Source organism: Topomyia yanbarensis, chromosome 1 (genome assembly GCF_030247195.1).
Source record: "Topomyia yanbarensis strain Yona2022 chromosome 1, ASM3024719v1, whole genome shotgun sequence".
NCBI classification, from domain to species: Eukaryota; Metazoa; Arthropoda; class Insecta; order Diptera; family Culicidae; genus Topomyia; species Topomyia yanbarensis.
Window position 1 is genome coordinate 72,233,513 of NC_080670.1, and position 13,421 is coordinate 72,246,933.

General features: G+C 38.5%; 1 protein-coding gene across 6 annotated transcripts in view; it reads right to left on the minus strand.

Moving 5' to 3' along the window:
- The window catches only part of LOC131677909 (uncharacterized), a 401,698-nt gene that overhangs the window by 229,261 nt on the left and 159,016 nt on the right, over positions 1-13,421 (minus strand). For all 6 annotated transcript variants that reach the window (XM_058958001.1, XM_058958002.1, XM_058958003.1 and 3 more), the window contains 5 exons: positions 7,476-7,612; positions 6,916-7,415; positions 6,727-6,849; positions 6,540-6,666; positions 6,352-6,479 (listed from right to left, as the gene is read on the minus strand). In XM_058958001.1, the coding sequence (XP_058813984.1) occupies positions 6,352-6,479; positions 6,540-6,666; positions 6,727-6,849; positions 6,916-7,415; positions 7,476-7,612 (1,015 nt within the window). The remainder of the gene's footprint in view (positions 1-6,351; positions 6,480-6,539; positions 6,667-6,726; positions 6,850-6,915; positions 7,416-7,475; positions 7,613-13,421) is intronic.

Genomic DNA, 13,421 nt, shown 5'->3' on the forward strand with positions numbered 1-13,421 from the left:
AAATCGGTCAAAGGTGAACCTGCTTGATAACAATGTACAGAAACAGGATTGCAACATTTCACTTATGGACTTTTGGAAAACATTCTGGAATGAATCCAAAGGTAAAGTGTGCGTCAATGGAATTATTCATCTCAGATATGGTTTTCTCTGATATTTTTTTCTATCGCGTATTTCGTATACAGTAGCCTGGCGAACGTACATCCTGTGCATACTATACTTTTTCGAACTCTAGTGGAAACATCAGCTTGGGTTTATCGCTTGTGCTTGAAGACTTGTAGATTTGTTTGTGTGGTACATGATAGTAATTCGTCTCGGTTCCGTGTACATCTTCGAAATCTTTGCATTTTTCTCCATCTTGTTGCGCAGTAGGTAGCCACATCAGATAAATTCATTTGATAGTCGTACGGATTTATAAAATGTATAGCAATCATCAGTTCATTTTTTGCCTTTTTCATATAAGGAAGACTGTGCAATCACTCTGAAATTCGACTTTTTAAGCTACACCCGGAGTGTCGAGTGTCATATACCACTAGATTCAGTTCGTCGATATCTGAAAATGTCTGTATGTTTTATAGTATGGTTAAATAGCTTCAAAAGTGCATTGGCTCTAGGTGGGATTCACTTTTATGCGTAACCGCTACTAATAGTCCTTACTTCTCTTCCTTCCTTTTGTTCCACGAGAATGCATCGAAGTGTTATATCGTGGGGAGGCTGATTCAGTCTTAAGATAAAATGATTCATTAGAGCGGTTTAGCTCCGAACACATATCCGGCTAATCGCAGTGGTGAACTTCCGTTAGCCATTTGGCTCCCGTTTCTGTGAACCATTTAGTTCCTGTTTTCGCGAGCCATCTCAATTCCTCGTCGGAAGTTCTCCCGATACCGATGCCTGTTGCGTGAGTCATTTAGCTCCCAGTTTTGTCGCAATCTTCTCGCATAGTCCATAAATCCTACTCAAAGGGCCAACCAGTACTTGACGAGGACGGTTCGGCGATACCGGATGGAGCGTAGCTTCTGGTTCGCTGCTTCCGGTTCGTTGAAAACACGACGACCCATCGCTGGTGCTTCACTCGACCTACTCGATCTTGTCCCTGACGGTGAAACTAGTCTGCTCACATGCTTCGGTCCGGCGATTCCAGCTGGTTCGTGGTGCCCAGTACACTGGCGCCTCAAGCAAAGCTGTGGTTGCTCTCACAGCCTTCCCCTTCACATAATCATCGTAACTTTAAAAGTTCAAATCGATGATATATTTTCCGACCGCGCTGTATTTCGGCTGCTAGTCATCACCAACTCTGTTTTATGATGGGCAATCGTCTCCGTGTCGAGTGTCTCCTCTTCTAGCGATTGTCCGATTACTTGGAACACCGCATCATCCGTGAAGCCGAAAATCGTTATATCTCTGGGATGGTTCAGCTTCAATACTCCATCGTACACTGCGTTCCACAGCGTCGAGTCGAGGAACGTCAGTTGTAGTTGTGATTCTCCCTTGTCTGTCTCGTAGATCAGTGTTCGGTACTGAAAGTAGCTCTATAATATCCTGCAGAGTTACTCATGCTGTACAGCGAATGGGCGATTGCTTCCCAGCTAGTACTATTGAAGCATTCTTCACGTCTAAGGGAACCACCACGCAAAAACGATATCCTTATCTCTGCTGTCTCCAAAGCTCCCACAACCGTTTGGATGGATTTCACTGTAGACCTGCCTATAAGGAAGCCGAATTACATGAGATGCCGTTCTCACGGTCCGCGTACTTCGTTAGCTTGTTCAGGATTACTCCTTCTCTCTAACATTATCAAGGGATATATTCACTACGCTGAAAGATCTCCATGTTGTCCCGGCATCGGAAGCAACATCAGCTTTTGTCACTTCCAATTATCGGATCGTTTTGAACATATCCGGGCTCTCATGAATCACTTCACTTTTATGGCTTTCGCCATCTCGATAAGCTGTTTGTTGGTAAATCGATCTTCATCTTTGTGATCATCCTCCTCACTGTACGGCGAAAATAGATTCATGTTGTGGGGAAAACCTTTCGATGGTGACCTCCATCTTTTCCGGGCACCTTTCAGGTGGTGCAGCTAAGCCTTTTATCTTTGTTATGCCAACTTTGTAGGTCTCTCCTAAGGAAATTCGCGTTGGCTTTGTGGCAAGGCTTTCTTGTACAGCTTGACTGCTTTGTTGAGAGCGGTTCTTGCAGCTCGCTTCCCTTGAGCTTTCTGACTTCTGTTTTAATTTTAAATATATTTGACACGGCTCAATGCGTTAGCACAACTGAGCCGTGGAGCGCACCTTGGGGGTCATTTGGTCCGTCTTCTCTCGCGTTTTCGTTTACGTCCATGTCATCATCGGTACTGCATTCATCTTGCTCATCGTCGGATGTTCTTATTTGTTGTTTGTGCTTACGGGTCGCTATTGTAAATCCTTCTTCATCGGTATTAGATTCCTTATTGGTGGTGTTGGTTGTTGGTTTGGAAACATTTGCTGTAATCGTTGTTACTGCGATGTTGGTAATGGCAGTTGGTTTAGTGTTACTGGGGCCGATCGTTGTTGAGCTGGTGCTTGTGAATGCCCGGTCTGCAGTTTACCAACTGGTTGTGGTTTAACATACGATGATTGTATACCGGCTTTGGTCGTATCAGGTGGAATTTCTTTAGCAGTCTCTGCGCAAGGTTTCCCGTGGTGTAGCGGATGATCACAATATTGATAGGTTTGTGACTAGTGTTCGTTTAAATTATTCAACACCATGAGGTGATTTGCAGGTGAAAGTCAAGTAAGAGGGAATAGGTTTTGTCGGACGCATTCTCACCACACGAACGCCGTTGCGGAGTCTTGGGAAGAAGTTCCTCCAAGTATCTTCTTTAACACTATTCACCTCTCCGTATTTTGACAGGATTTGTTTGATAGCGAAGGAACTAGTACGTGGTGCCAGGTCATGTATCTTTATTTCAATACTGTCAACATCTATATACGTTGGGATACTGTATAAAATGTCATTACATTCGATGACGTGTTTCATGTTGTTCTGGGAAGCGAATGATTCTGCTTGACTAATGTTTTTTAACATATTAAGTACCGCATGACGTAAATGGTGGAATTGCACCGCATAAAGTACCGCAAGCTACGTTGAACTTCAAGTTCACCTTCAACATTTGCTCCCCTTCATGAATTGATGGTATTGCCGGATATTTCGTGTAGTTAACAGCAACACAGTTTGCCCGCATCGTGATATACTTTTGCTTGCATTGTCACTCATTGTTTGTTCACGTTTCACACACTAGGCAGAAGGAATCAATTTTTGCCTTTGCAAATACACCAAGCGTCGCACGTGTAAATTTGATTATTTGCCCTGCTATTGCAGCGGAGCGATTTCTAGCTTCTGAACTGAGCGAGACGAGAAACCGAAGTGATCTCCGACTTCTTCTCCAAGCTCGGAGGCAACTTATACGTAGATCGATAATCGTCGTATTGCACCCGGCGACCGTTTCTCGGTTTCCCATCCCTTGGTATGGTCGCATTACATGCCCTTGTTAGTAGTGCCGTGAACTCGTTCGCTTTTAGGTTGAAGAGGATACCCTCAAATTCAAGTTCTTCGACGGACACGTTCCTGTGAAAAATCGCTGTTTTCCATCTTCACTCGTTTATATATCTCCTACATATTCATATTCATGTGTAGTTCATAGTCCTGTTATCAATGCTGTACCAGATCGCTTTGTGGTCGCTGTGGATATATCCTCGCACACTTTTAGTCCATCTTTCCGGTTACTCCAAGGCTACAAAAATTGACATCGATAATGGATTGCCGGTTCCCCCTGCGGTAATGATACCATTATTTGTAAGATCTATATTTAGCTTTGCTAGAGCATTCTTGATCGCTGATGGCCAGACAAAGTAAAAAACTTTTCGGTAAAGCTCATGTATATTGAATATTGAACCACATATAAATCGCCAGGAGTCTGATTTGAATTCAGATTGTTTCCTTATCGAAATTATTTCCGAATGCAACGATCGATTATGTCTCTATCGACTGTTGCGTTTAAAATGGAATCGATTCAGAAGTCGGTCTGTATTAAGGACGATTCAGACGATACATCAGCTTCCGTCAACGTCAACGGAACGTCACCGTTCCGTCAGGATAAGTTACATGCAGTTAAATGGAGGCATTCACACACAACATCAACGGCACGGAACGTTTTGACGTACGGCATGTGTGAACGGACGCAAGAGAAAAGTATTTAACTTATCCTGACGGAACGGTGACGTTCCGTTGACGTTGACGGAAGCTGATGTATCGTCTGAATCGCGCTTTAGCCTTTCCATGAGATTTTCGTTTGATAATACACAGATGGGTCCTTCCTTCCGCGACCAGCAAACGTTTCATTTGGTGTTGGACTGGATCGATGATCTCATTTAAAATTCACATTTACCCGAGAATGGTGAAAATAAAAATTATCATGGGATGGTAATTTCTAAAACTACCATAATAGTTTTCAGTTACGAAAAGCAAAACTCTATGGAAGCTATTGTTGCTCTATAAAACGTGACATTTTTTGAATTTTGGTTATTTTAAAAAAACTATTTGCCCCCTGATTTTTTTCAGCGATTTTGAAGGGGGGGACATAATTTTTAAAAAAAGTTGCAATGGCCTTATTTTGAAAGAGTTAACAACCATTCATTGGGCTATTAACTACTTTAAACCTGACTTATATGGCTGAAAATTTACATTATGAACAGACCACAGACCATTGGTTTATCTGTTTGAAAAATATTTATATGGTGCACTGAAAAAAATATGAAAATAAGGTTGTCTACCGAACTAAAATATAATGTGTAAATACAAAAAAATGATAAAAGTTGGATGATCAACAAACCATTGAGATATGACCTTTTGAAGTAAACATTCCAACTTTTACCCATTTTTTTTAATTTACACATTATATTTAACGTTTGGTGGACAACCCTATTTTCATATTTTTTCAGTGAACCATATAAATAACACCTTTTGTACATTATATTTTTTTAATTAAATGGTAAGGTTTTCCTTTAAAAACCGCGACATGTATAGACGATCTAAATAGTCAATGAACAAACATGGATTCACGCTTGAAGCCTGGTAGAAAACCCATCTATGACCGCATACCACATCCAAACCGTTATAAATTTCGATTCCGTCAATGAAATATTTTCAAACTTGCAGGGGATGTACTTGATTACTACATCTTTCGAATGCCATGCCATAAATAAGTGGACAAATATTTTTTTGTTTATAGAGATAGGACCAAACCCGTGGGTGTTTGCTGGTAGCCTTATGAAACGTGTCATAAAACTTCAAATTGCAATTCCTCTCGAATCTCTCAATGGATCATTTTGAAATTCACTGAGAAGATGCTTGGATACTGTATCTTTCGAATGCCGTATGACAAATTTATGGTCATTTTTTGTTAATAACGGTTTTAGGAACACCGTGGTACAGTACCAAATAACTATGTTTTTCACAGCTAGTAATAATCAAAAAACACATTTCTAAAACAGACCTGCTTCTTTAGCACCTCGAAAACAGACCTACATCCAAACCGGAAAACTGATCTACATACGAGCCACAGAACCAAACCATTGACCATAATAAATTAGCCTTCCGCACTTGAACGACAAAAGCCGACCCACGTATCAGCACATTTTACGAAACAACAAACATAGCATCGACACACATTAAGACATTCATTTCATGCATTTTATTCATTTCATATATTTAACTTATTTATTCACTTTTTTCATTTTTTGCATTTAATCCATTCTTCCAGTTCATACATTCATTCATGCATTCGGTTTAAATTCATTTTATTTTTTTATATTCATTTTATCCTTTTTATTTTTTATTTATTTTGTTTCATTCATTTTAATAATATTATTAATTCTGTTCATTCTGTCCTATTACTCATTTTGCCTGATTTTAATTTTGACTCAAATCAATTTTTGCTATTAATTCTGTAACTTAATATTGTTTAATTTTTCATTTAATGTAGTTAACCTGATTCATTTATTTGATTAATTTGATTTGTATTCATTATTCTAGTCATTCTATGAATGTAATAGTTTTTTCAGTTTTTTGGTTTATTAGTTATATAATTTCATTTGTTTTATTGATTTTCTATAATTTATTTGGCTAATTCGAGTTTTCATTCTTGCAGGACTCGAATGAATGATCCAACAGTGATATGTGCAGGAAATGTCTCATCTCAATTCTAGGTGGATTAGGTCGTTTTTTTTTTCTTTTTAAAATACCACTGACCCAATAGAGGATAAGCTACGCCGCCAAAACATTTAATCGAAACATTATACAAGATATAAGACTCACCTTGAAAAAGGGTCATGATGGTGCCAGAACGGAGCTTGCGACTGTCTGATATTACTCAATAACCGCGATGATGGAAAACCAGTTGCGTTTGATTCATTGACGTTGAGTCGATTAGTTAAAGCCCGTACCTGGACGTAAGTAATGATTATCTTGACTTGTTTTGCCTTATATACCAAATATATGCTTACCCTCGACAGTAAGGTTGAGAAAAGATTTTCCGCAGTCAAAATTTCAAAACCGTCGTCGTCATCTTCTTCACCTGAGCTGGCCGAATCATTTATCTCCACCGTGCTGCGTTGCGAGGGACGTGAACTCCTAAAAATTATTATATTTTCAAGTAATTATGTAATGTAACTCTTTTTATGTCTGACGTACCTCAACCGGTGCATCGTGTGAAAACGTGGCTCCTCAGAATCGCTTTCCCTTCCTAATGATGTATGACGATTCATTCTTAAGAATGGTGATTCTTCCTCGGTATCTTTGTCACTTAGCAATGAACTAAAATTTAAGATAAATCTATCAGTCTTACGTTTTTCGTAAACTGTAGGTGTTTTATTATTTTACCTTATCTTACGTGGACGCCCGATACGTGATTTTGAATTGAAACCGGGAGATGTAGTCGTTGTGCTCGATTCTGATGGTTCAAGACTGTTGGCCCTTGGCGTCACAAACCCACCACCCTCAACGGCGATTGGAATTATGAATTCACGTGGACTCTTTTTGATGGGCATGATAGCAGCACTGTTGTTTGATGTAATGTTACCAGTAATTTGGCCCTGTGATATTGTCGTATCCGAATCGTTGGAATCGTTGGTGGACTGACGCGAAAGAGAACCACGTGTAGAGCCAAACGTACTCGTTGTCGCACGTTGGTACGTCGGTGGTTTCTGAATGGGGACGGATTGCTCTTTGACTTGCGGTTCCAGACTATTAGCACGCTGTTGAACAGTGAACGCAATTGGATGCTCGCGAATAGGCGCACTGCGGAGGTCTGGTACCTGATGCTGCATTTCGGTGGAAAATCGCATTGCTGAGAGCTGTGACGTTGGCAGCTGTGACTGGTTCTGTTGGTACACATTGTCAGCATTAATGACTTTCGATGTATAACGAGTAATTAAAAATACCTTGATTTGTGTGTCGGGATGTGATTCTTGTTTGCCGATTTTTCTTCTCGGTAGAGTCGCTGATTTGAGAGTAATTTCAGCATGTGATGTTTTAGTCTCATCGACAGATGGTGTAGGAATATTTCCTACAGATACTTCTGCAGAAAAAAATATGAAATTCTTAGATTTTTTGACATTTCATCACGATTCTACATTTTTTCATTAAACAGCACATGTCAACTCCATTTAACAATAAATTATTATTTAATTTACTATTTCTAGTGTGGAAAACGCTCAAAAATCACATGGTAGATGTAACATTTCACTAAAAATACGGGAAGTTGAGGTAATAGGGATTTTTTTGAAAAAATGTGGTTATTTTCCACGTTCAACAAGATATATGCACGAGGAAATAATAAAATTTGATATGAAAGACAAAATACCTCATAACCCCAACTTTTCGTATGCTGACACGGGACCCAAAGATATCATTCAATTGCTGAGATTTTTTCACATTAGAAAAACTGCAAAATATATGATTTGTGCATAGCAAAGAATGGTTATTAACAATAGGAGATTTTTTGGACAAATTGCAAAAAAAACTCCAGCTTCACGTATTTTTCGAGAAACGAAAATATCTCCATTCAAATGCTAACAATGTTTTTTTCAAAAAAGGCATGAACTAAAATTTTCCGAACGCTACTTCAAAAGTTTTAGCATTTAATATATTTTTCCTCATATTTTCCCATAGTACCATTAGCAAAAACTTCAAGCGAAGTGAAGGGGGTCTAAATTGTCAAAATGATGGGAAATTTAACATATGAGCTTACTTTGACATTTGTCACTATATGAAGGGGGGCTTTGAGATTTCAAAAATGAGTGTTTCTTGTCGTCAATTTCACCAAAGGCAACTCAGAAGTGTCCAATGAAGAGCAGAATGCAATGTATCCAGCTGCGAACCCGACCAGAATCAAGCGGTGAGTTTCCTAGAAAAAACAGAAGGTAACTACGACCCCACGACGGCTGCCACCGAAAAATATATCCAAGCCTTCCCATAAATCACCCATCCACCGGTAACCCAACTCCACACAATCTGGGATCATGGATGTAATCGCGTAGCACCATTAATCGACTGGTCTATTAAAAAATGATTAAACCAGGAAATCCTGCCATAAAGTCGCTTGGATTTTCAACGAAACTCTGAACAGGAAATATAAAAATCACTTGATGATCTACACAGACGGGTCGAAATGCGACGAGCAGTACGAAAAATAAACGTGGATCCCTGGACAATGTGGGATCAAAGGTAACAACGAAGCAGACCGCCTCTAAGCACTCGGCCGAAGAAGCACAATGCTAACTAACTAAGCTCCAGAACCGGACATATGGTTGCCACCTCTGGAGAGGCTTTGACCCGGAGATTTTCACTGACCGGTGAAGGGGGGCTGGATTTTGGGTGGAACTGGACAAAAATTGGGATCAAAGCGATTACTCGGCATTTTAGAGCAGTTTAATTGCATTTTTATTACTACGTTAGAGTAAAGCTGTAAATTGTTCACGTTTGAGAACGATTTTGTCGGTTTAATCAGGTGTAGTATTTCACTTCCCCGACTAAGTGCTAAGAATATAAAAGCACCAGCTACTCTCGCTGTGGAGGATAAGTGGAACGAGCATTGCTCTCCTCACAACTAACAGAAAAAGGCGAGCAAAGGAGGCAGGGCAGCGGTATCGCATGGGAAACACTTTGTGGTGTCGGTTATTCATCACCAGAGGCCGCAACAAAGGGTCAAAACTCACCTTTCAAGCCAACAGTTAAGAGTCGCTGCAGGAGTAGCAACAACACCAGAAGAGCTCGTGTGCTGTTGCTCTAGTCAGTTGGATTAGAACAAATCTGCCATACCTTGGTGCAGCTGGTGATAAGTACCACTAACAGTGAAGTGATTTGGTAAAATTGCAGCAAAATAACTTTTTTACACCATTTTGAGCGACTTAGTGAGATGCAACATTTCAATTGTAGCATATCGTCGCTGTTGTGCTACCTTATGACAAGCGCCATTTAGCACATTTCGAGAAAAACGATTTTTAAAGTTTGAGATTGAATATCTTGAAACTTATAAACTTTATAAACAATTCAAAGAAGACAATTGATGCTTCCATCTATTCTGTATTAATCTTTCAAATATTACGAAGATGGGTTGACTATGTTGCGAGTTTTTACTAAAAATGTAAACAAAAGTCGCACTCACACGTGTCATAGGTGTGTATTGATGACAAAATTTGTATGGCGTGTCATAATCGTGCATGGAAAATTTTCCATAGAAAAAAATCATCAATTATTAATTTTTATTCATATTTTTGGCTTCATTTGGACTATGAACAATCGGTGAAATATCTTTTTAAGGAAATGAGTCAGGGAATCTAGAAAAAAATATTTATTTTTGGTTACAGTGTTGCCAAATATGCTATATTTCCAGTTTAAAACTTAAACTGCATTTTTCACACAATTTGTGAATTTTTATTTTGAAAATAATTATGCCATTGTATTCCTCAGATAGTATTACACATAAAACCATCTTATACATCAAGATAACTTGAACCAATTCACAGACACAGTCATTTGAAGCAAAAAATTTAAAAAATATCAGCACGTTTCTCGCTATATCTCAGTAACCAAGCAAAATGTCAAAATTCTAAAAACGCCACTTTGCAGAGATTTTTTAGTCAAGTATTGTGGCATATTTAACTCAGTTTACCCCAAAATGGCGTTTGTCATAAGATAGCACAACAGCGACGATATAGCGAAATATTACTTTTCTTAATTTGGAGGAAATTTGATTTATTTTTCATTTTCATTGCTTTATGAAAGAATTCAGCAATATTCAATGAACTCATCCTCGCCACCTTGAAACGAAGTGTTAGTTGGACAAAATAAATCTGAACCAGAGTAATAGTTAACTTAGACTTTTTAAATAATTTGAAAGAATAAAATAATTCCACAAAAATTTGAAATTACGCTTCTTCCCACCCAACCCGGAGAAATTTATGTAAAACCCAGAGGCCCGAAGATCGCTCCTGAAAACCGGAGTCTCCGGGTCAAACCCGGAGAGTGGCAACCCTAACCGGACATCAAGCGCAACATTGCCAAGGTTATACGGAAAGAAGTAGAAGATAAATGGAGAACCGAGCGAGTCCTATTCCTCCGATATCTAAAAGAAAATCTAAAGAAATGGAATGATCCCAACTCCAGAAAAGTTCTCTCAAGGCATAGAACTGGGCACACGATGTTGACCCACAAAGGATTATACCACAGGGGCAACCACTGATTGCCAAACCTGCAACGTACCGCTCACTGTCGAGCACTTCACTACAAGATGTCCCAATTATAATAGGTTAAGAGAAACATACCAAATCAGCGAATTTTATATGTTTTCTGAAAGACGCAGAACTGTACAAACAAATATAATAGGCGCTCAAAAAATATGAAATGTAAACCGTAATTTAGGAGTGACGAATGAATTCTAGCAAATATTTTGCTCTAGGAATGTTTTTTTTTCCAAAAATGTGGCTTTTTTAAGCAAATTTTTATTTGCGCTAGAATATACAAGAAAGTCAACTTGCATGAAAGTTGGTAGTGTATTTAAGGTTGAAAGCTTAAAAAAGCGACCAAACTGGAAAACAAAAAGCAGTTTTTCCTCATGGCGTTGGAAAAATTTTCATGAAAATGAATCAGTAATACTCTATCAATGCCCCGAATACATTGATTCATTATCATGAAGATTTTCCCAACGGTATGAGGAAAAATTGTTTTTTTTTTAAAATTTCCAAGATGGTCGCTTATTGAGGCGTTTTCAGTTGAACCTTATCTTTCTAGTAGCCGCGGTAGGGCACTGAATGTACCATGTCGGGACAAGTTAGTGAATCTACACCCAAAACAATTTCCCAATGCAAGAAAGGCATTACATCCTTTCGTGCATATTCCGAATTAGAATCGTGCCTTCTTCGCATTGTAGGCCAAGCACAGCTACGGCATTATACCAACACAGCTTGATTCATGATGAAATAAAATTATTGAGAATACACGCTACCATATTATCTGCCCGCATGTAAAAGTATTAGTTGGTTTTGCTTGCTGAGGCTGCCAAAAAGGTTGTGTATTCTATACATGAATACCTCTGTGGTGTTTGTAAGAACTTCTGTTTTCATACACAGTTACGCTTTTTTATCTGCGAACAGCTCAATTCCAACCACACTAAACGCATCAACAGTTTACGTTCACGAGAGTGTGTGATATACGCGTTGTTATTTTCCCATAGCGAATGATTTTGGCAGTAAAATCATCGCTCTCTCATTCTACGCTTCAGAGAAGAGTGGAAGAAAATGATTTGTGCTCAAATTGATTTGCGATGATCGTTGACCAGGGCGATGATGTGCGCTGGATTCGCATGTTCGGGAAATAATACAAACTGAAATGAGCTGCCACTGCTGCTCAAAAATGCAAAACCATGTCATCACTGCCTTTATAGTTTATGATACTTTAAATATATATATTTTTGCTGCGAAATACTGATATAATATCACCTGAAAGTACTGTAGATATAACGAATGCCAGAAATGATTGGTGGACGCTTCTATCAGACAAATCTAGAGAAAATTTTCAATAGGGCGTAAGTAACAATGAGAGATTCTCTTTGAGGTCTTTCTCTTCTGTTCATTACTAGGCCATTTCAACATACACCACTCTACTCTTTGCATAATATTGTAGTAAAAACCGTCGGCTTTCGATATGTACTGGAAAATTAGTACAAAGTGTTGTAGTTACGTCGTAATAAACGAAAGAGAAAGTAAACAAAGAGAGGCTCTCAATGTTACTTACGTCCTATTGAAAATTTTCTCTAGAAATGTTGAATTAACTTGTTAGCCCAATGTTCCCATATAGTTAACTTTCTCCTGCGTATAGTGCGCCTTAATAATCATTAATCATTATTAACATATATGAACCTATCTAGTGGCTAGAACTCGCATATCTCTGTTAAATTTAGGGTTGAGAGAACGCCGAAAGCTCAACATGGGGACAGTGTACTGAGATGCCCTCTACAACAGTTTAGAGAAAAATCAGGAATATGTAAACAAACAACGTGCATTTTATTCACTTTTTTTTAGCCTGGGATTTAAAGCATTTTCTCGATGAAAAGCTTAATATTTTCTTAATAATATCGTGAATCAATTAGTCTTGAACTATATTTTGCAGCCGATTCGTGATTTCAATATGAAACGAGCGCACAATAACGAAAACGTATCATCACCTTCACTAGAGTCGCTTAATATTTATATTTTTCGATAAGATATTTATGAATGATAACCGACTATAAAGGGTGGCAATTCATGCTGTGTAACATTTTTCAACTATGTATTATCGGTTTCTTATGGCTAAAATTAGGTAGATCGAAGTAAAATATGTAAATTATGCATATTTCGGGAAGTGTTTTTCGCCGATATTTTAACCTCCACGCTCTTCTCACGCTCGAGACTTCCATATACACCTATCTCTCCCTGCATGAAACATAGCCTTGCTCATTCCGACTAACGTGTACGCGTATGATGTAAATGAAATGCGATTCTCGTTGGTGTGAGTTACCTGATTTTTCTTTGACAGCCAAATGGCGCTTTAATTCCCCTATATCAACACATAAGCATCACCCACACTCCACCAATGCACAGTGGTCCAGATCGCTAATTTAGGAGGAATTTTTACTTTCTGACAAACCTGTATAATTTAGCCGTATCATGTCTTAGGATGAATTTGTGTACTTTAGAAGATGCTTCTTTTTATTGGAATAGTTATTAGGGTGGTTCTAATTTATCTAAAATACGATAATAAACTTTTTACTGATGAAAGATAGAGCTCCACAGTCTTCCACAAAGTTGTAAAGTAACTTATTTTGAATAAATTTGTTGAATATATTAAAG